Source organism: Branchiostoma lanceolatum, chromosome 6 (assembly GCF_035083965.1).
Source record: "Branchiostoma lanceolatum isolate klBraLanc5 chromosome 6, klBraLanc5.hap2, whole genome shotgun sequence".
In the NCBI taxonomy this organism is placed as follows: Eukaryota; Metazoa; Chordata; class Leptocardii; order Amphioxiformes; family Branchiostomatidae; genus Branchiostoma; species Branchiostoma lanceolatum.
This window is the reverse complement of record NC_089727.1, coordinates 10,455,435-10,479,546: the sequence shown is the minus strand read 5'-3', so window position 1 is coordinate 10,479,546 and position 24,112 is coordinate 10,455,435. Positions and strand designations below refer to the sequence as shown.

General features: G+C 42.7%; 3 protein-coding genes across 3 annotated transcripts; 2 read left to right on the top strand and 1 right to left on the bottom strand.

Annotated features, from left to right (window-relative positions):
• Positions 1–1,584: 1,584 nt before the first annotated feature.
• On the top strand, positions 1,585–11,434 carry LOC136437342 (uncharacterized). Its single transcript, XM_066431905.1, has 7 exons — positions 1,585–1,725; positions 4,519–4,651; positions 5,974–6,260; positions 7,522–7,724; positions 8,020–8,177; positions 8,814–8,934; positions 9,350–11,434. The coding sequence occupies exons 2-7, from the start codon at positions 4,525–4,527 to the stop codon at positions 9,480–9,482; spliced, it is 1,029 nt and encodes a 342-aa protein (XP_066288002.1). The 5' UTR covers positions 1,585–1,725; positions 4,519–4,524; the 3' UTR covers positions 9,483–11,434.
• Positions 11,435–13,594: 2,160 nt separating this feature from the next.
• Positions 13,595–20,731, top strand: LOC136437333 (uncharacterized). The gene is made up of 9 exons (XM_066431886.1): positions 13,595–13,772; positions 14,167–14,573; positions 14,818–14,951; positions 15,470–15,621; positions 16,638–16,734; positions 17,155–17,307; positions 17,806–17,978; positions 18,490–18,655; positions 19,335–20,731. Exons 1-9 carry the CDS (start codon positions 13,597–13,599, stop codon positions 19,533–19,535), a joined length of 1,659 nt encoding a protein of 552 aa, XP_066287983.1. The 5' UTR covers positions 13,595–13,596; the 3' UTR covers positions 19,536–20,731.
• A 309-nt stretch (positions 20,732–21,040) lies between these two features.
• On the bottom strand, positions 21,041–24,013 carry LOC136437325 (tectonic-3-like). The gene has a single exon (XM_066431875.1). It carries the CDS (start codon positions 23,892–23,894, stop codon positions 21,825–21,827), a length of 2,070 nt encoding a protein of 689 aa, XP_066287972.1. The 5' UTR covers positions 23,895–24,013; the 3' UTR covers positions 21,041–21,824.
• Between the last annotated feature and the right edge of the window lie 99 nt (positions 24,014–24,112).

Sequence of the window (24,112 nt, the reverse complement as noted above, 5' to 3'; positions counted from 1 at the left end):
ATAACGCGATGCAATTGATGACGTAACAACGGAGGTATGATCAAACGAAACGTAAGTCAACTTTCCAAACGTTTTGTGTTAGGTTTATATAACAAGCAAACCTTAAGGTTGTACTCGAATTGTATATCCTGTGCGGAATATCGGAAAAACAGATCTACTGGACTGCAGCGGAACTGCAGTTTTTGTATCTTTTACAAGTGCAATCTGCATCTATCTTTACCACGGTGTTATTGTTGGGAAGATTACTGAGTGAGTATCCGCCATGTTGTCTCTAATAATGCTATTAGAATGAAATCGATAGCAATCAGAGTAGGAGCCAGCAGCTGCTGCTGGGCCGGGTGCCACTGACAATCAATTTTTGTTGTTGAGTGGGGAAAGTCCTCCGCGGGGACCACAAAAAAGTTGTTGCTGGTTGGACAAGACATTTGGTTGCTTAGCAGAAGGTTTTAACTATGTGAAATGAGACGGGGCTGTTTTGTGACGGGAGAGGTTTGAATGTACTATGATTCCTGACCCAAGCACCGAAAACTAATCGTTTCCAACCCTTTCACTGGGCTTTGAACTGGCGGAAGGATATCTCCAAAAATTTCCCGCCCTGCGACAAAAACTTTAAGTCAGTCAAAGGTCGATACCGACTGGCGGACGCTGAGCCAGCAAACAAAGTGTCAACCATTAAACGTTTCAAACATCAAAGTCTACAGTCCACTTAGATAACTCTGGTATGCAGGTGCGACCTGTTACTTGAGGGGCCCGTAGGGTTTTTTCACAGGTGATATGATGAAATTTTAGATGGGACAGCTAGTTGGAATGACGCTATATATGACTGTTTCTGGACGAGAGCTATCTACAACTAAAAAAATCACGACCACAGCATATCCAGAACACGAGATATCAAAAGCGGAAATTCCGCTGCAGTACCATGACAATACGCTAGGGGGCTCAAAATCTGATTATTTAAAGATCTCATCAAGACCTACCCATACATACATACATACATACATGCTAACATGGTCACTGACTCAGCGAGTTGAAGCGTATACAAAGTATCAACGCTTCCAAAGAATTTGGAAGACCTAACGTTACCCACACACCAAATATCAAGACAATCCACCCATGCATTCTCGAGTTATCGTGTTCACACACATACACAGGCACACACACACACACACACACACACGAAAACATAATATTCTTCAGGTAAAGGTAACCATCCGATGGCGAAGTTGGCGAAGGTAATTAATTACTAAAGGGAGGGAACGCGTAATGAATGGTGCGAAGTAAGAATAGCACGATTTTCAGGTCTATGAGCATTGAATGTTTGCGGCTCTGAGTGGAGGTCATGATCAAAAACACTGGCGTCCTTTTCAAACTGCTAGTCGTTGCCATAGCAACACAGAAACACATACTGACAGGGGTATCTAGAGATATCAGTTAATTGGGGAGAATGTTATCCATTTAACCATAACATATCAATTTAACCACAAGTTTAAAATTTGACCGCACGTATGCGTTGAAAATGTCCATTAGGGGGTACGAAAAACCCTTCCACGAGCCCCGAGCTGCCGTTCCATTTAGCACGCACGCACCCTCACCATGCAGCGTTATCAGCTGGCCGCGGGTCAGTGACGTCAGGAGCACACAACACACGGACTGCCCCGGGCGGCTTGTGACACTTAGACAGGAGCCCGGGCCGGCAGGACGCACAGGGGACTGGCTGGAGGAAAGGTGGGCAACTCTTCCCGTCTTCCGTAGTGTAAGACAGTAGCTCGGTCATCAGCCTGCCGTGTCCTACCAAGGGGGCATCTTGGGGCTGGTGGATAGGTTTAAATAGGTCACCGGATACGCATCATTGGTGTATTCAGTCATTCCTAGATCCTACTGCTTCGACCTCGCTCTCACCAGCACTATCATATGACCACAGTATTGTTGTGATGGTATAAAGGGGGTTAGGAATGCGTTTCTTTTGTAGGTGACCCACTCAGGGGTCCTTGGAAAAAAGTCCCTTGTCTTTTATTGTGTGTCCATCTCGAGCTCAGATCTTTGTTATGTAACAATAAATAATAAGCGCGGCAAACCATGGTCAACCGGCTTCTGCACACAAGTAGGCTTTTTACAGCCTCGAGCAAGTTAGAAAGTTATCTGCTTGAGTGATGCATATGAAGCCGTATGGTCAGTGAAAGGGGAGTGTTCTCAAGTTGCGACGCCGTGAAATAGAATACTCCCTTACAATATTCCCTTTCATGTCTTTTGTCAAAAGTACCTTCAACGTTATGTTTAAGGTTGGATATCAGAGATTGGGTACTAAATATCATTGCAGTTTGTGTTTTTTTTTGCTTATTTTTATGGCGATTTGCGTACTACATTTTTTGACCGGCACCGCCCTACTTGGGAGGGATAAATCTTGCAAATCATTTTGGACGTCATTTGCATATTCGGTTAGGTAATGCTTCATGTGGATTCTCACATCATGATATATAACGTAGGAAGCAACCGATGCTGCTAGATACACAGTTTGTTAATAAGTACAGAGGAAACGCCATCTAGTAGAGACCAAAGTCCGAGGTCGTTCTTGTAAATCAATTAACCAAATGATTTTCATTAAAGCTACTAGAAGTTACGGTACCCCGCCTTAGCTTGGGTGACATTCAAATTAGTTTACCGGGGCTCTCATACTCTCTTGGTAACGTTACCATGCAAGTACATGTACTAACCGTAATGGTAAATTTTGAATTAATTGTTTTCGATGACTCTAGAGTCAAACGTTTGACTTAATTGTCGGTCCCTGCTCACCTCCAACTGCACCGATTGGCTGAACTATCACAATTTACAATCGGTCCCAGGTACGATAACGACGTAGAAAACTCTCAGGTATTTCGTCCCAACATCTGCGTTAATTGGATTTCTCGCCCCGGGTTCAATCAAGGAGGTCTATATAACCTCCTTGGTTCAATGGTCAGGGAAATCATTTTGCAACCGATCGATAAACAAAGTAATCAATCAAATGATTGCCATTGTTCACCATTCCTCTTTGTTGTCAATCTTCCTTTGCTGTTATGTGTCAGATCATATTGTTTGAGGAAGCGCTACATTTTGTATTCGTCATGTCCTTCTGTGATCTTCCGAGTGTGTTCGTCTTCTGCCAATTCGACCGTGCAGTGTCATGTTATTTGATTTGATTTTATTTGACTGTAGGAAAGTGTCATGTTATTTGTACACCCCTATCATTCTACTTATTTGGTTTACTCTAACCTTGCTTCTGAAGGTCAGGGCCCTCTATGTCGGGCAGAAATGGTGCGTTGCACGTGTGAGTGTGCGTGATTATGTACGCACATACGTTCATGCGGTTCGCGATGCACCCGAGTGTGCGCATGCGTGTACGCAAAAATGGCAAAATGGATCAATAAAACAAGGCGTGAATGAGGGATCTCACACAAAGATGTGACATTACACACAATAGATATGTTAAAAGCTACTCTCGTGAGTAATTTCTTTACATTTGAGAGTATTTAGTCTGCTAAATCGCGCCATTACTGTGAGGGTTTTGCGTGCATCACTTGCCAGCTGCCTGCACGGCCGTGCACTTTGACCTTGCTGCTTAATGCAGGATGATAGGTCAACGTCCGTATGGATGCGTGGCCTGAATTCTCACTGAGGGTAGGATGGGGCTTTTCGGTAATTCGTATCGAGTAACTGGGACGGATAAAACACATATTGTACCTGTTGTAGTGTTAATATTAACTTATATATTAAAACTGATCGAACCAACTTTCACCTTTAAAGATCTTACCGCAAATCGCCAGGCGCCATATTGACTTTTTATATAGAATTCCTGTAAAAATACAGATGTTCAATTCATCGCTTAACATTAGCTATGTAGTTAATAATGAAATACAGGTTATTGAATTATTTATTGATTGATGTCTAAAGCTTCTATCCGAGTACAATATCATAACAATCATGCGGCATAATTCACGGGTCATTGGCTATGAATTCCTCCCAACAATGGTCGCGCGATCGCGGGAAATGGCATCACAGCAATCCCAGTTTCATCGTTGCGCTGCAGGCTTCTGTGTACAACAACAAGAAATCAAAAATCTCATGCCTTCGTGAAATATCCAGAGTTCATTTGAATTCCCTGTTTCATCAATTGTTACGAATTTCTTGTTAATTCTGTCTATGCATTTTTCTGCCTATCAAAATTTGGACCCGGCCAAGCCAACCGTCGCATCCCGCCAGTCTCCGGTTACAAAATCGTCCGCCTCACATCCTGTAACTCTACAATATTCAAATAACTACGGACACACACCAAGACAAACAAACACACAGACCGAAAACAATACACGGATGTAAAAATTCGGTACATATTGTTGATGCACTTCGTGGATAAATTACCTTAACTTACATTGACCAAATTAATATAACCACCTGTAGTTACTTCAACACATGATGCAAGCCGTTAAACTAATATCATGCCCGATCATCCTATATTTGACGTATTGTGGTCTTTTGTCCCCTCAGAGCAAGATGGCTGTAACGAAGGCGAAGAAGGCCCCCACGGAGGGCGCTCCGGTGTTCTTCATCATGCTGAGGAACATGCTGATTGGTCTGGTCAGTACCGTGGCCACCACTCTCATGGGTGCAGCCGCGAAAGGTGCGTTTGTTTGTTTGTTTGTTTGTTTGTCCGTTTGTCTGTTTTTTTATTTGCTTGCTTGTTCCACATAACCTTTAGGCGTAACACACCAGTTTTGCGTAAGACCGGACTTATTGATAAGTGTGGAGGGTTCTTTAACAATCTCGAGGTGTGGCTCTCTTCAAGCACCGGGCCTCCTGGTTCATCCACCGACCTAGAGGATGTCCCCAGACGTTGTTTGTTGAGGGACAAAGGCGCACAAAAAACAGCAATATTCTCTCTTTTCTCTAAGATCGTAAACAAACGATATATCCTTCACCTTTCAACTTTGGAGGGAGTCATAAAATCACGCCATGCTAATTATAGCACTGTATGTTGTGTTTGTGATGAAGAGATATCACCGTCCATGGTTCAAGGGCAGGGAACACTCTCTGTACGTCAGTCAATGGCAACTATGTAAGGCAAACTGCGTTTGTATTGATTTTGGGTAATCTGGTGTCATAGGCACTAGGTACAGCATTGAGAAAAATTCTGCATGCTTAAAACTTTTCTGGTAACCGTTCAGGCTGACGTAATGAAGTACACTTAACGAGAGTGTCAGGTAAAAACATTTCAAATGGCAGGTGCGAATCAAAACGTAACACGGCAATAATCAAAGTGTCCGCCAAGGAATATTCTTGAAAAGGAAATATTGAATGTAAACGATAAATAGAGTATACAACACGGTGTATTCCGTCGGCAAGGTAATTATATATAATCTCCAATCAGATCTATCGGTGGAAATGACAGTATCCAAAGGGCAAAGGCAGTATTATTGGCCACCGAGATAATAATGCTGCTTTTGCCCTTTGGATACAGTAATTGCCACCGATAGATCTGCTTGGACATTATTGGCAAGGTTAAGGTACCAGTCCGGCTGCGGTTATATATGATACCCTTGTCATACAGCAGGAAAATAGATCGACCGATGAGTCTGCGAGCTCTGAATTACACTTTCGTCAATATACTACGCCCGTTGTTCTCTCGACCATCACGCGATTTTGAGTGACCGGTCGACGTTCGCAGGTCACAGATCCCCGTTGAATACTAGTATGATAAAGTTTATTGGGGAGTGCTGACAAAAACGGGGCATATAATAAGGTTACAATTTTCCCTAACAACCTCTGCTTGGAGGGGCTTATGGAACATTCTGCATTGCCTACCTGCCTAAGTGCTTAGGTCGGTGACTGGTCCATTGCCCCTCTCCGTCAGGCTCCTCCACAACACATTCAGTATTGACAGGAGACTATTTGCTTTGACTCTTTCTTGTTCTGGCTTATCATGCTGTTCCTTGTACTATACAGGTGACTGGCTTATCATGCTGATTTATCTGCGTGGGAAGGATGGTCCGGACAAAGCCCTGCCGTCCTTTCTCGCACCAAGCACCAACGGGACGGCAGAGCACTCCGTGGTGGACGAATTTCTGGAGGGTTACGGCATGAAGCATCTTCACCTCTTCATCCTGATGGGCGTCGCCGGCTCCTTCATCATCTACTACCCGGTGGGCGGCTTCTGGCACTGGTACTACTACGTCAAGCGGAGGGACCAAGCGCACGAGTGGAAGTGTCAGCCCAACAAGTTCCTCACTAAGGTAGGAGGGAGTTTTCTGACAAGACACGTTTTTGGATCACAAAAAAACAATCTAAAAAGAAGAGTTCGGAGACCTCATATCTCTATGAACTATTCTGTTTATGTAAATGACTTACACATTTACATAATGTATATGCTTGGTCATAAACACCTTTATCTAACTTACACATGTTGCAATATTGAAAGTCCTATCATTTTCCACTCAGATGAATTATGGCGCTTTTGCATTAATTATGGTAATAATTGGTATCTGTTGATGCTTCACTTGCCATAAACTACATGTTACCTGTATTTGAGTCTTATAATGGAAAACACTGCAAATATAGATTTTCCTCATTAGTTATGCAAATTAAGTCCCAAGTAGCATAATTTGCACTTCATTGCGTACATCTCTGTCTAAGCTACCTGCATACTAAATTCCATGGAAATGCGTCGTTCTTTTGTTCATTTATTCTCCCTAGAAGAATTTTGCAGTTCCAGAGCAAGCTGCTAGGGAGCCCAATCCTACACCACTTCTTTATTACATCACAAGCTATCTGCCACCCCAAAATCAAGACCATAGCACGTCCAGGTCATAAGATACAAAAACGGAAGTCTGCTTCAGTACCAAGGTCACATACCAGGGGGCCCAAAATCGACCTTGAATTTTGGCTTCACAACACCCGCCCACATACCAAATATCATTTGTAATCCATCAAGAGGTACTTGAGTTGCTGACTACAGTAGTGCGGAAACACAAACACACAGATACACAGACACAGACACACACACACACACACACACACACGCACACAGACACACCCAAAACTATATCTCCATTTTGCATGGAGATAATAAAACCGGCTGAGCAATAGAGTACACTGTGTACATGTAACAATGACTCTGCTTGGCGATCTCTATAACTGTTGAGAATACAACTCAGATCGCGTCAAGAAAAACTAAAGCTATCTAGATTAGTTATTCTATGTATGGTGTGTTTTCTTGCGTAGTGAGGGAAATTCTGTACCTGCTTAGCCTTTATAACGGCCTTCATCAGCGTAACACACCAGCTTCTTTAACTTTATATGCATAGCCGGTGTAGTGGGCTGGAATCTACCCCTCCGCAGAGTATACCTGGGTATTCTCTAGATCATACCACCCTAGGCAAAAAAACAATCTTTAGTCTCTAACAAGCTGATTGTGATGTTCGGTGACATCCACATAGTTTGAAAAGTAAGAACACCGACAAGGGTTTTACTGACGGGCGCACCTGTGATTTTCAGGAGAACGAGGCCCACGCTGTGATGATGGGCTCGTTCAACATGATGCTCGGAGGAACCTTGTCTGGGACCATCGCCTGTTACATCGTGAACGGCGGCTACAGCAGGCTGTACTTTAGTATCTGGGACTACAACATTGCTTACACCGTGCTGTCTACCATGTTTGTGTTCATGCTGAACGAGTTTACTGTCTACTGGTCCCACCGGTAAGTAGCGTTATGCTAGCGTCACATTTCTAAACCGGAGCCCGGCCGGGCAATTTGCGTCGATGTACGAGAGGCAAGATTAAAAAAAAACACAAAACACAAAACGTAAACATATTTTTTTTGGATTATGCCCTTTTGTTGTTCCCGAAAACATCCCGGCCGTGCCCAGTATGAAATATGACCATAGCATAATTACGCATGTTACTGTCGATAGAGCCAGATACATGGTCTTTCGCCCAAGTCCTGCTTGGCAAGTGTAGGTACCGTGTTAAGAGTTCGTTTTCTTTTCTTGCAGAATCATGCATATGCCTGTGCTGTACAAGAAAATCCACAAGTGGCACCATCGCTACATCCAGCCGACTGCCTTCACGGCCAGCGCCATGCACCCGTTTGAGTTCCTCCTGGTGCAGTGCTTGATGGCGGCTCCCATATTCATCTTCCCCCTGTATGCCGGTAAAGCAATGTTTCTCTTCTCGTCACTTTGTCTTTGACTTTGGTTGCTGTGCTGTGCAAAAGTCGAACAAAACCCAAACCATTGAAGATCGGAGGCACAGAGTTTACAGCAGCTCTCTCTTACCACAATACTCGGAAACATTTGTCGTAGGAGAAACTTGACTTCCGATTTGATTGTCCAGAAATTCACAAACGTAAAATATCACATATATACATTTCTTTCGCATAAAGAGTAAACCGCCTTTAGGCGTAACACACCAGTTTTGTACAGTAAGTACATGCTGCGTAGACCGAACTGTAAGAATGGTTCCACTCACACCGGGAAGGACCCTTTGTCTTTTCGATATGTGTGGTGGGATCTTTATTGTACTTTAGGTGTAGCTCTCCTCAAACATGTGACATCATCCGACAGAACGTTCCATACCGAATCTAGGTACTCATTTTCACCTGAGTCGAATGAGGAAATAGGTGTAAAGTGCCTTTCCCAGGGGCACAACATTGGGGCCTGCTAGGGATTCGAACCCAGAACCTTTAGATTCTAAGTCAACAACCCTAACCGTAAGACCACCTTGCCATCTTTATGTTAACTTGATCTGTACATACCTTAATGTGTACATGTTCTTGCTTCTTGAGCAGGTTCGTACGTAGGTGTCCTGTTGTGGACCTACTACTACGGTATGAAGGACCACTCCGGCATCATCGGTGAGTCACAGTGGCCATGGCAACAGGACGTCATGTTTCACGATGACCACCACCTGTGAGTACCTACTCTTCCAAATAACGACGTCTTTCCTTTCACCATTTGTCGTTCTCAGCTTATGCTTTGGTCCCAATTGGAAAAGGTGGCCCTGCCGGGTAGTTCAGGGGCTATTTTTGTCACTTTCGAGCGTGACCCCTACGTGTCCCTGTGGCACACCCTGCGGCTACCAGGCTATTTTGGGGCCTGGTCGGGACCCCAAATCACTTTAACCCGGGGCTTAACATCAACGCGGGAGAAGGTAACAAATAGGCGTCGTGAGCTAATCGTGAGAACATCGGGACAAATTTGTGGCTTCGGGGCCCGGCCGGGACTAAACCCCAGACGGGCACCGGCGCAATTGGGACCGAAGCATTACACGTGTGTAGTGCTCTTCCACTAGTAACAACCATCCTGTTGTCTGCCATCTCCACAGCTACTTCCACGTGAACTTCGGCATGAACACCAAGTTCATCGACATGATGTACGGGACGGTGCGCAAGAAGGACCGGGAGTACAGCGAGGACATCTTCTACGGCTTCGGACGGGAAAAGACCAAGGCGCAATAAACTCACGGACTGTCAACGGAAACAACATCACCTCTGCACTATGAATGGTGCAAAAGCTTATGAATGTTATACTGGTTTGGCTGATTGTCTTTAGTTCAATCATTTTGCAAAATTAAGCCCTTGAAAGGCATCCATCCCTTCCGGCCAGGGAAATATGTTGAAATCAGTTTGGTTGCAACTGTCTAAAAAAACATTTGCCGCAGTACGATACAGAATGATGTGATCGATCAGATGTTGAATTCTGTACATCACACCATTCTATATTTTACTTTTCAATAATTCTATTAGGTGAAGGCCGGGAAAGAGTAGGAAAGAAGAAGTATCTCGCATGTTCTCATGCATATAGTCTTCTTGCCTTTCTTTCCTAAACCAAATGCTGTCGGTTTTATCGGATGGTGAAGACATTTGCGAGTCTTTTAGACTGACAGAGAGCAGAGATTGGCGTATTGATGTACATGATATCTGTTATCAACGCACGAATGCAGCAGTTCAATGCAATGTAGTTTTTATTTACACTGCCATGCAGTGATAGTTATATAAGTATTACTAGTAGTTTAGATATTTGTCTCGATTCTGATAGGATGAGTCAGTGTGACGTCACGAAGGTGACTGATTGTCTCATCGCGTGAAGGGCATGACGTCTTACAGAAGACTGACCTTCTTCGCCCCTTTCTTAACCAGATGACGATGATATGAAAAGGGAATTTTTCATGACTATTTATACAGGTCATTTTTCGTAATCCTACCCAGTCGAATGTTGGAAGATGTTTTTCCTCGATAGCTAGTACATAATTGTCTGTATTAGTTATTTTGTCGTAATCTCCAAGAAGATATTCAGGTGGCGAAATCGTTATGTCGGCCAAGGCAGTGTACATGGGCCGCAAGACAGTATACATGGGCCACGAAACAGTATCCATGGGTCAGAAGACAGTATCCATGGGCCATAGGACAGTATCCATGGGTCACAAGACAGTATCGATGGGCCACAAAACAGTATTCATGGGCCACAAAACAGTATACATGGGCCACAAGGCAGTATCCATGGGCCACAAAACAGTATCCATTTGCCCGGTGCTCCGCGGAACCGGGACCTTGAGAAACGTTACGATTTTGCCTTTCTACATCTACTTGGAGATTACTTTTGGTTTTTGGCTTAGCTTTTTGGACGCATGTGAGCGGACTGTTTTACTAGTTCTCGCAGTACCCTAGCTGCAGTCCTTTCCGTTTTGCGAGTGTGGTTCGACTTGTTCCAAATAACGTGTAATGGTGCGGAGCGACTGTGGCAGGTTCTCCAAGAACCAGAGGTTTCATTGATGCGATGTTGGGAGACGTAACTTAAACTCCATGTTCACAGAGAAACCTACAGTTGTAGCCGTGCTTGTGAGCACGTACACAGGACGAACAGAACCACATTCCGCTCGCTTGTTTGTGTATCGCGGTGTGCCGTGCTGTGGCTGATAACCAGCTTTACGTAATGGACACAAATGAAGCAAAAAAAAAACATGTTCACCCTGTACGTTTTTAATTACATCGTTAGTCATATAAAGTAGGTATACTTTGTGTAGATTATATGAGTCTAGTGAAGACTAAAGCATTAACGAGATGGTGTGGCTAAGATTTGGCTCCACACAACAGAAGAAGGTGTGGTGTAAAGGTTGGACTGTTCTAGAGAGGTCGATGAGTAAACAAAACGTGTGGTGACAACTGATATAACATTACGTGCTGTGTAACCAACCCGGACTTTGTTCTGTTGTGTAAACCAACGGATGATGAAAAGGAATTGTTGCTATATATATCTATCTTTTGTGACAAACAATGACTGACGATCAACTGTTGTCGTCAGGAGTTTGTCTGAATGGTCCGATCCTCACTGAGTAGTGCGCCAGTTTGGTTCTTCAGCTGACCATGTGTGATGATGTGGAAGCGCAATAAACCATTCTTTCTTCGGTGAATTGTATATTGTATAATATTTTGTTCAGTCACCAGGGATAGCCCTTTGTATTTTAGCCTTTGGCTAGTTGGGTAGCCCTTGCCGTATACAGTTGAACAATCAAATCAAACCCTCTAAGTGATCTCCATGTAAACTGCCTGACTTAATAAACCGGGCCACGGTTTAAACTGTGCATGCGCCAAGTGATGCATTGTGGGTAATATGTCAAAGTTGAAGGCCCCTGAGACATAAACAAAACATGTTAGCGACATGACCTGTATTAGGCATTGTCTAGACAAGAACTGTTTACTTGGAGTTTGGAACCTTCACCCTTGACCTCGCGCATGCGCAGTTTGAACTCTGAAACAGCATACTAGTATTACACAGGGAATGAACCTCCCCGGCAGTCAATCAAAATATATCAAAGCCATTCAACCAATAGGAGACTGATTGCATGTCCGTTAAAAAACTTGCATTTCTATCGTTAGTTTCAGAGAGTAGATTGCGTAAGAAAAAAAATCCGATGAAAGGTGAAGAGCTTTGATACACGCAAAGTCCAATTGTCTTAAGCAAATAGCAAAGGTCTGAACAAATGCTTAATAGGCACACATTTAAGGACACACATGTGAACTCAGACAACTGATTCTAGAAGGTTGAACAGAACTACTGACTAATCGATTTAATTTGCGATAGAATTTTGAATTTGTTATTAGTATTTGTCTGAGAAACCCGCCCAAGCATTCTAATGTAGTAAACCACAGGGCCGTTCGGACCAACATGAGCTGTTATTTGCTTAATTATTGGTTATGTAAAAGAGTTATTCTACAAAGAAGCCGCCGGTCTAACAAACCAATGCCGGTGAAAAAGGTTTTTCTTCGTTTATCAGTAGACATGTAACGTTAGATACAAATAATCGAGAAGGTTTCTACTTCTCTCGGTAGGTGTTTATGACTAGGTAAGACTGGAAAAGCCTCTATCGGTCTAGTTAGCTGAATGAGTTAGCTAACTACCCCTGCACTGGCACATGTTTCGGTCTAATTGACCAATTTCTACTTTGCCTCAGTATTACCAGGGGTCAGGTAGAGACTAAGGCTGGACACGACTATTCCGGATCGCAATTGCATGTGACTAATCATTAACCGCGGCACAAAGAAACACACAGATAAAGTACGGTAGCAACAACAACAAGGCAACGCACACATTGCATTTCCGCTGGAAGTGCGTAGAATATTTTATGATCTAAGGATGATATTTATAATAGATAAACATAAGTGTCATCTAGTTAACGCGGTAGCCCTGTCTGTCATTCAACTGACAGTTTTACTCTCTCTCACCTAGCCTAGCGATTTAGGTCTTCAGGTTGCAGATTTTCAAACCTGTAAAGCACAATGATTTTTGTTGGTAACCTCCTTGGTGGAATGTATAGGGTTGTGAAACTCTTGTTGTTAGCGCCCCGCCATTTTATTTCTTGAAAGCAGAGACGAAAGGTGATCAAAGGTTTGGAAAGATTTAAACCAAGTTACAGGCATCAAGACTGGCGTACTCAAGCCATATAACGTTATAATCAGATGATATGAAATGACATTAAAGCACAGTGAACTACATTATGACGTTTCCTCATTTGTAATGCAAACTAAATTCTTATCTAAATAACCGTAATTCGAATATGAGTCGTCATAGAAGAAACAAATTCTTGAAAATCTGCTGATCCTCAGTCTCGCACGGTTTCAAAGTTTCCAACAAAAATACGGACTGCAACTCCAACACTACGGTAACTCTGATAGGACCAAAACCTGCAGCTCATATGTAAGAGTAACCTGGCCCGGCTCAAAAGTTAATAACGTTATACTCCATGTCCTCTATATTCAGCCTAAGTAGGAGGTTACACAAGCCATAAGCTTCGCCAGTCTCGACCCAGAGATTTGATGTATGTTTTTGGCTGTAGATGATCCAGAGATTTGATTTATGTTTGGGGCTGTAGAAGATCCAGAGTTATGATCAGTTATGCTGCTCAACCACAAAGCCACAATTTTCAAACGTAGAACGATATGCTGCCGAGAAGATAACGTCCATGCTTCACCCAAGGACATTATATATGCAATGTCCTTGCTTCACCTGGCAACCGTTGAACAACTTCAACCTGGCTCTAGCCAGAGCGGGAAATTTGAAGAACAAATATCACGCATGCGTAGTACGAACGGGGTGCCCAAGATGGCGACCGCGGACCATTCCACAGCAACAAGTTCCCATAGTCACGGCTCGGACAGCGGTCATGGCGGCACGGAGCCGTGCTGCGGGGCCGTGCAGTGTAAGGACGGCAAGGTGGAACCTGTCGACATCTTTTATGCCGCCAAACTTGGGTATGTATTGTGTTTATTTGGAGAGGCCTTTCTGGCGTGGGAGGGGGGCGGCTTGGAAGGTGTGTCTCTAGATATAACGTTACTATTATAACTATAATAGTATTCGTACACGAATAATTTGTAAGTTGCAGGATTTACGGGCTTTACGTCTAACGACTATGTTAACGTTACATAAACACAAAGCCAATCCGGTTCAATTGTCAGTAAAGAGTTAAGTAACACAATTTAATTTATATTAAACATCTCTTGGCTTTAAAATTCACCTTTGAAAGATATGATTTAGAAGAAAAAGTGTCAAATTTGGGGCCATCGCTGTGAACTTTTTTGTTATACAGACTGAATTTATTCCTTCATTGAATCTTTATCTACAATATATTGACGTGCTTTCTTCCAGTATGCTGATTCCTTGTCAGGAGTTTATTGAACACCTGGGCACGGAGGTGTTACACACCTGTGACGAGAAGGGCCACACGCCGCTCCACTGGGCAGCCCTGGGGGGCCACACCGCCGTCGTACGCTTCTTCATCGACTGTAAGGCACCGGTGGACAAACAGAGCGAGAACAAGCTGGGGCCGCGCCCAATCCACTGGGCGTGCGTGCGCGGCCATGTGGGGATTGTCGACCTGTTGTTACAGCAGGGCGTGCCGATAGACACCCCCGACAGCAAGGGGTGTACGCCACTCATTTTAGCATGTCAATACGGACAGACGGTAGTCGCTGCATACTTAATGAGCAAGGGTGCACGCTTACAGATGCTGGACCATGAAGGGGACAACGCTCTGCACTGGGCATGTTTTAAAGGTAACAACTTATTTTCATACTACCATTCAAAAGCAAAAGACTTAAAGTTATAAAATTTTGCACTTCTTCTAGGCATTGTATGCGGCCATATGCATGGGATGTGTCTGTATGAGAGATTACATTGTACTTGCTGTTGTAATAGCTTAGAACACTCGGCCCACAATAAAGAAATATTGAAATTAGTTCCTGGTGCTTTATGTCCAACAGTAACTTCAGTAAGTGTGTCCTCTTTTCTTTGTCGCAGGCCAAGCTGAACTTGTGAGACTACTAATCTTCTCAGGCTTCAACCCCAGACAGAGGGACAACTATGGACAGACCCCCCTCCATCTTGCCTGTATCAACGGCAACTTGAACATTGTCAAAGAGCTTGTAGAGCAGGTACATGTTATACAAAAACCTGAAAGATTTTAGGCCAGCTGAATTTGATTTCATTGTTATAATTCAACCTCATATATTTAACAATATAAAACCTAAGCTTAAAGTAGCAAATTTTATCATTCATTTCTGACAAATTTAAGTTATTTTTAAATATCCAGGTGTTGAAAAGTTGAAAAGATTTTTTTGTGCGTAAAGATATGCAAATCAACCTATTCCCAAGGGACCTAGAATCATGAGTTTTTCAAACAAAAAATTCAGGTAACAGATGGAAAATCATTTGCAAGATCACATCTTTCTGCCTGTAGCAATTTTGTACTGCATATTTCTGACATTTCAGGAACTTTTTTCAGGACTTTTTTTTTTCATGCATAAATTTGCCACATACAAATTTTCATACACAGAAAACCCTTTTCCATTGAAAATTAAACATGAAAGTTTTGGATCCCTATAAATGATTTATGGTTGTTTTTTTCAACCACAACGATTATTCTTCAATTATCTTCAATTCACTTGTAAAGGATGACGTGGAGGTAGATCTGGAGGATAAGAATGGTAAGACTCCCCTGATGCTGGCTGTGGGAAGGAAACACCACAGCCTCGAGGCTTACCTGAAGAACAGACAGGAGAGGAAGAGAACCATACTGGGGTCCATGCCAAAGTTTGACTGGCAGTAAGTGTATTTACCTTGCAGAACTCAGTCAGAATATTCACCTGCAATTTGCAGATTAAAGTCTTAATTTACAGGTAAAAATTTGGAAACTTGCGACTTTGCATGTCCAAGGTGTCATTGTTGAATCATGTAATGTTCGTATCAGTTGGTTCTCTGTTAGGCTACACCAAGTAATTTTTATGGATGACGTCCGCGCGCGCATTGATTTTGGTCTGTTCCAAAAAAAAAGCAAACAAGAAATTGCGCTTCCTGTAACTAAAGAGTTCCTTTTTTATTTAATATATTTCTGCAGGCCTGCAAAATCAATGGGATATGGAAAGAAACAGGACAGGACAACAACTGCTGTTCAACTTCAACTGATTTATTCAAATTATTGCTTTTTTCATGATGGATCAAAGAATTGTTAGTTGTTACACTGTGTTCTCTCATTCAATTTGCGTCCTAACAAGTAACATGCGTCGTCGACTATTATATTTCAAATCTAGGCATCTTGTTTTTTTCGGCCCTTCTTGTTTTTTTTCCGCGCTCTCGCATTAGATTTAGGGTCTCCAAAGGACGTCATCCATAAAAATTACTTGGTGCAGCCTTACCTACTAGTACCTACTTACCTAGTTCCTTGACCTCTGGGTCGTTGGGGGGACAAGGTAGCAATGAAGATGGACATCTGTCTCCAGACTCGTCTGTTTCTTGCGGCAGCCAGCCTTTCGGCCAGGCTAAGGGACGTCCACTCTGCAATGTTCGTTCTCTGTTACAACATTGCAAATGGATTGAACAGGCACTAGGAAGTTTGACCCCCATTACACTGCTTCGGAGAAATATTCAGTACCTAAACTAATGAATGACGTGATAAAGGCCAAATGTTGAAATGGATCTGGATGCCAGACTATTCAGTGGACTGGGGCTAGAATAGGATAGATTCCAGACTACCAGGGCGAATTGCTGCTGAAACATTAACATTAAGAGACTAGTCTAATTTCTGCAACACTTTGACAAACCCTTTCCTGTTCCTGCTACAGGACACTGCTGTTTGGACCTCCAGGCAACAGCAAGGGTGCCTTACTCTTCTTCATCTGTAGTCTACTGTTCTGGGGATACCCAATGTATATATTCAAGGTAACACCTTTCACTGCATACTTGAAAGATCTCAAGTGGCCAGAGTAGGTAAATGTGTATCCATGTTTATGCCGCGCTTCTGGATTCATGTCTTTCTGTCTGTGATCTCCTTAGTCAGGGAGTTAAGTTTTCGTTGATTGCTGTGTAAGCCTTGTAGAGGCAACTATCAGTACATGTCAAATAGGACAAGAGGACCTCATTTACCAGGCTAACCAGATGAGATGAAGTGTTCTAGTTCCTTCATTTCAAGGGAGTGAAGATATAGTATTGTTTTTGGCTTGTGTGTGTATGTGTGCGTGCGTGTGCATGTGTGTGTGTGTGTATCTGCTGTGTATAATCTGCCAGCGAGTGCTATATAAGTTATAACTGTCAATATGTGAAGTTGGCTATGTCTTATTACCTTGTCTGTTTCTGCCCCAGGTCATCCCGTACACACTCCAGGACATGCAGGCTGTCCACCTGCTGTTCTTCCTGGACAACTGTCTGATGTGGTATTTCCTGTACCAGGCTTCCACCACAGAACCTGGGTACCTGCCCAGGGATACACAAGAGTACCACAACTCCATCAGACAGGTACCAGGGTACACTGTACTACTGCATTAGTTGCACTACTGTCACAGTGCCATTGTAGTACATGTACAAGTAGGCTGGGGTTTTTTTCCAGGAAGGATAAAAAGCTTGTTGGCAGCCCAAGGGCTGAATTGTACAGTTTAGACAGAATGTGAATTGTAAAATTTACATTACACTTACATTTGTTTGAGTTTTACAACTGATCATTATTGTCTTCATCATGATTGTGCAGTAACCTTCAACATCCTTAATAAGGACTCCAAGCTTTTGTTCCTATTTCTGCTCTGACACCACTCCCTTGTACATTTGTATAGGAACAAAATTTGAGCTACATAATGGGGTTGTGTGGCATAACGGCAGAGTGTTCAGCCCAGAGCCCAGACGTACCCTAGACACTGGATAATAACCCACTGCCCCTACGGCCTCAAAAAGGCTATGGGACTACCACCACCTTTTACTTGTATCTATATCATTTCAACTTCTCGTTCTTCCCTTCTGTAGGCTGCCCATTTTGATGAGTGGCAGGCAGGAGCCAATCCTCTCAGTCGTCTGTGCCACACGTGTCGTCTGGTCAAACCACTCCGCAGCAAGCACTGCCGCGTCTGTAACCGCTGTGTGGACTGCTTCGACCACCACTGCCCCTACATCTATAACTGTGTGGGCTTCAGGAATAGGTAAATATGTGCATGTCCTTTCTGTAAGTTCCTTGATCAAACAGCTTAATCCATAATTCACAATTCTGACACAGTGAATTATAACTTTCAAGGTCAGATTTGCTGCAGGACCTGTCGTTAGAAATATGGAATTGTTGTAATTCAAATATCAAAGTTGACTTAATGATCAGGTGATTTTACAAACGTACCGGAATCTTTGTTTTGGCTTCTTATTATTTTACATCCTGCTATCATCGTAGACAATAGCAGGACATAATGCAAATATACATGTCAACATGGGGGGGGGGTCTACATTGGGCACTTGTTCTCTTGATACTGTGGAGTCTTTTGTCTTCACTACCCTTGACTTGTTGTACACACTGAATTTGGAAGTTGTGAGTGAGTTTGAAATATGATGATGCATGTGTGTCATCCTCCCACCTTTAAGACTTTGGTGTTTCATTATCAATTAATACAAATGTATAAGGGAAAAAGAATTAACATCTTATCCTTATGTTCATCCGTGTTCCAGGGGGTCTTTCATTTGCTTTGTGACCTGCGCATTGATAGCCATGTGGATGGGCATCTACCTTGTCTGGACGGTACTGCACGCTGTGGGGTGGGATATCCTCATGATCATTGGGTTTCTGGAGATGGTGCTGTTCAGCCTTATCGCCTTAGCTGTCTCTGGCATGGCTGTAAGTATGGCAATATTGTCCTTACAGATAAATGTTCAGCACTGCATTCTTTGTGTACAGTGACTTGTATAATGTGAGAAAATAATACAAAGCCTTTACGAATCACAGTGATTTAAGGTGATTTGAGACAGTTGCTCCATTTTGTGTGAATAAACTAGAAAGTCGTGTATCATGACCACCCTGTGGTGGTCTCTTAGATGATTATTCCCATTGACACAAACGTTAGGAATCCTGTGTCCTGTCTAGAGTAACCACCTGTCCACATAGACCAGCTTTTACCAATCTCTTGAGTTTTCTTCTTCGGCAGGTTCGACTGTATATTTTGTGTTTTCAACATTTTTAAAACTTTTATGGTGAATACACATGTACTGCCAATGTACAGTATACCTGACAAAATACAAGCAAAATATTGAAGAAGTGTGAATGAGTTACCATACAGTAATCAAGATGCAGTCTTTGTACATTTGAGGCTAATCAGATAAAAATTGAAAGAAAGCTGATTTAAAAATCATTTGAAGGAAACAAATGTTGGGTTTGGGCTGAAATTAGGTTTGGGCTGAAATTATGTTTACTTCTTTGGTTGTTGTTTGATTACTTGCATACTTTAGATTGCCAGAAATAACAATTGTTTACAGATGAATTTCTTCTGATTTTGACGTTGATTATTAATTCTCAACAGTGGTACATGGTTGCTATGAACATCACCACGAACGAGAGGCTGAACATGAAGCGATACGAGTACCTGAAGGACGGGAACGGGCGCTTCTACAACCCCTTCATGAGGACGATGAAGGACAACTGTATGGAGTACTTCCACATGAGGAAACCTCTGACAGAGGGAGAGGTGGAGCTGATGAACGCTCGGGTCAACATTGTATAGTACACACTCAGGCTTCTCTGAAATTGTACAGAATAGAACTCAATATAGTTTCATTAAACAGTTAAAAAGATGAAAAGATCATGGGATACATGGTTGCACAGTGATTACAAAAACTCTCTCTACAAAGAACAATGTTCCTCTTGTCTGTCTCTCTCTCTCTCACACACTTTGTCAGTCTTGAGATTGACTTTACTGACAGTATGTTTCCATTGTAATGATTCTACATATGTAGAAAACAATGTACATTGTGTACATCTCTAGAAATACAGTTCTTGTAATTTGCCAGGGTTGCATGGGAAGCAAATTTCCCTGAGTCATGGCTCAAGTCACAGCCATGCCCTGATAGACGTGAAAAGATGATCAGGAAATTAGAAAACTTTTTTAAGACCATCTTATGATGTCTTCTGTGCAGGTGTTCAAATTGTATGGTGCCATTGTTATTGTTAAGCATGATCCATTCTTTGAATTGATGAAAATGATTGTTATGTGCTGAAGTATAACGACGTAGTACATGTAATAGATGTGCATATTGATAAGACAATGATGTGTACCTGTTATCAACTCCCCTTACCTGTGACTTTTAAAGGGGAAGAGTGTGTGTGATGTTTGTTCAATCATTTTACTAAGTAAAAGTCTATGCAATTTTCTTTCTTGTGCCATTATGTGATTATTTCTTGTTGACTTTCTTGCACAAATTATTGTTCGCTTTTTTTTACCTCATGATGTTTCCTGATAATATCTTTCACTGAAGGAAGATAGTGGATGCTATCTGAAATGTATGACTCTAAAGAGAATATATCCAGTTGTTTATTTTGTATAATGTACTGTTCTACATGGATGTCTTACTTTCATTGACACATCAGTAATATGAGTAAGATTAACAATAATACAGGCTGTCTGAAGTTTTGAGACAATATTCTGTGTTCCTAAAACACATGATTACAATTGCACGCAATATATATGTAATACATATTGTCGGCAGCTATCCCTACTTTCCGTGTGCTGAAATCTTTTTATATATCTTTGTTACAAGCATGAGAAATCACGTCATTGAAAGATATAGAATGCAGTTTCATGAGACGTCAGATGTGCTCTGAAAGTTGTAAGACAAAGATGCGTTTGTTTCTGTCTACAAGATTAGATACTACATGTATTATGTTGAATAGAGACATTGATTAAAATTGATTGTATGTCAAGTTTTTTGTTCATGTTTTTGTATCCAGGAAAATAATACATGTATATATACATTAAGGAACAGTACACCTGTATGTAGAGTTGAGTTCCCCTTTAAAACTATTCATGTTCCCCGAATGTTCCACCACTGACAAACTTTCTGGTAATTTCTATTTGCTGGACATGTCATGAATTTTTAAAAGGCTTTGAAATGGTGTTATCACATTGCCTTAGGTGGGCTCAGACTTGTGTAAGGCAGTTGATCACAGAACCTAGTCATGCCACTGGGTTAAAGAGCAGGCAGTGGACTCGCTTGTTGCCAATCTTCACACTTTACTACGGAAAAACAGTCTTGTTGTTGACACTATGTACAGCACTCATATAAGGAAAGCATCTTATCAGTAAGTCACATTGACTAGTATTTGTATTACAACTTCTACAGTGAATTTCACAGTACTGTAAAAAGCATTTGAGATTATGACATGCAATCTTCTGTTGCCGTAAGATTGAGACACTTAAACACAGCCTGAGGAAATAATTTTTGTTAAGGCTAGCCAACAGCAAGAACCACATTTACAAAAAAGCTGCAGCATTAAATAAGCTTTGTTACAGTTTGTACATAAAAATTCAAACTCAAATACACTGGCAATGATATTTTGTATAGTTATCTACATTTTTGTATAATGACAACAAAGGCAGTCCAGTACACACAAACTTACACAATAAAGCTGTAGAGTTATATACAATAAAACTGCATCTGTGAAAGTTTGGAACTCCCCAAGTGTATAGCTGTGCAAAAGAAACTCTCAAGTCACAAAATTTGTACAAAATTGACACAGTACTATGTTTATGTACTATGAAATGTTTGCAAAGTATAAACTATGTATTAGAAATACTGTACTTACAAACCGTTCAAATCAATTCTAAACAATGGAAAAAAAACACCCATGCAGTGACTTGGAATGGACTCTAGTAACTAAATTTTGTTCCAGTTAAGCTATACACTATTTTCACAACCACAGACATGTTTTCTTGCTTGAATTGACACATGCAGACAAGAACACATTCCAGCTATTGCTTTAGAACAAGATTCTATCTACAATGTCCAACCCTTGACTATCTGTTTCTTATAACAAAGATTACAAAAGCAGTGGCGCAAATCACTCTACTGAAACCACTGAGGTGTGAAATTGCAGAGGAAGCTTGGAATGGGTAGAAAAAGTCAAAGGGCAGCTGAGTTTGGATTGTTGGGTACTCAGCCAGGGAGGCTGTGGGAGATGTGGAGGCATCAATGAAGGAAACGCTAGAGACAACCTCGAACTGTTGGCTAGCCTGTGCACCCCCTGCCTGGCACTGTGTCCCAACACAGGTGAAGGTGATGTCCTGAGGATCCTCAAATCTAAACCTCACAGCAAGTATCTTAGGCTGTGGATTTGACAGCGCCCCTATATTAGCATATAGGACTTCTATGTGCATGCCCAGAACAACATTGCGACAAGTGGTTGTTCTGAAGCCTGTTGTTTGGGCTACTGGTTCATTGACCCTCAGGATTTCTACCCAGTCTCCAACAGTGTCTAGTTGTGAGTTTCCGAACATGGCCACGTGACTGGGTGGGTTTGTTCCCAGTAAGGCATCGTTGACGGTGTTCTGTAGGAGCGTGCACACGCTCGTGATGTTGTTGAAGAAAACAGTGAGCAGACATCCTGATCTCATGTCCTCACCAAACACCACTGAGGACCTGTCAGCAGTTGATGACACACAGCTGCCGTCAGCAGCGCTGGACAGCATGGACAGCCAGCTGTTCCTGTCGCTGCTCACAACTATGGAGCGAAGCTGTTCAGTAGTACTAGCAGTGACTGATGTTGTCTCCACAAGAGTCCCAGCCAGCACGGGTTCTCCAACTACATAACCAGGATTACCACTTCTTCTGAAGCCCGACACAGAATCCTGCTTGTTGAAGCTGATGGTAAAACTCTGTTGCACAGAGGTCTGTGTGGAGGGAAGTGATCCCAGGGTAAAGGAGACTTCCACTGCAGATATGCCTTGACTTCCATTGTGTGTCATAACGTAAGTCACTTGGAGAACCACGTTGTCACACAAGCCACTGGTTCCATTGTAGACTGGCCGTGGTACTGAATCTTCAGGAAAACCACAGGAGATGATGTTGCCCTCTCTGTCCTGGCAGGTGATGTTTGTAAGCGTGAAGTTCACAAGGTCAGGGTTGTCGAAAAGGTTGGTTGTGTTGTCAGCAGTGACATTTCCTGGCGGACTCGTGGAGACGGGAATGGTGACATTAGCTGTTGTCATAGCAACTGTGGTGACGGTTGGGACAGTTGCTGTTCCAGTTGCAGCAGGTGTTGTTGGCGGAAGTGTGGATTGGAACAAGGCCGGTGTTCTAGCTACCTTTAGCCCCAAGTAATATATGTTTGCATTAAGCGACGGATTTGTTTCGCACTGATTGGCTAGACTGTCCCACTCACGAGTGCAAGATGTTGTTTCGTCCAATAGGAAGCCAGCAACGCTACTGTCCAGGCAGTTTGATGTGATGTCAGCTTTGGGCAGCCCCAGTGTGCCCTGGGCACCACTCTCGTTCACAGTGTAGATGGGGTCTCCAGACTTGTAGAAGTTCTCATAAACAGTAGGTGTACTACCCAACTGGCTGTAAGACGTTGTTTCGTACGTCTGCACCAGGTTTTGAAAATCCTGCTCCGTCTCGACTGTGTCCGCACCAGTGTAGTAGTTTCGTCCTGGGTAGTTATCGGTGTAAATACAGAAGAGGTTGTTGGACTCCAAGTTGGAAACATACTGGGTGTTTTCAAATACGATGATATGATCCTGGACACACAGCCGATCGTCAGGTTTGTAGAGGTTCTCCAGGCATTGGCTGAAGGTCTGCGTGTCTTGGGTGGTGCAGTCCGTGTCGCAGCAGCAGTTGACATCGCAGGCGTTCTGCGTCAGGTCACAGGTGCAGCTGCCGACGTTGGTGTTGACCGGGAAGGTGGTCTGTGTTGCCGGCGCCTGTGTGGCAGGAGCCGGCGTCGTAGGGACTGCACTCGATAACCCTTGTGTCGTCGGACCTTGTGTGGACACAGGTGCTGTTGTTTGGGCTCGCACGCCCAGCAGTAAGCCTAGCAGAACGGTACAAGTCGCGAGGAAGAAAAACAACAAGTGGAATTTTGCCGCCATCTTGGTTTAACCGTCTCTATGGTGCGGTCAAAGGTCATTTAGTCTGAAGATATCAAAATGTTAAAATAGTAGAAATTTACAACAAAATAGCAAAAATAATTTCTAAATGAGAAGTTATTATCTATATCTATATAGAAACTATGCTACTAAAGGTCGCAAACTCCATGTTTTTACATTTTTTAGAAATCAGCTGGAGGCCAAAGGTTATGACGCACGCG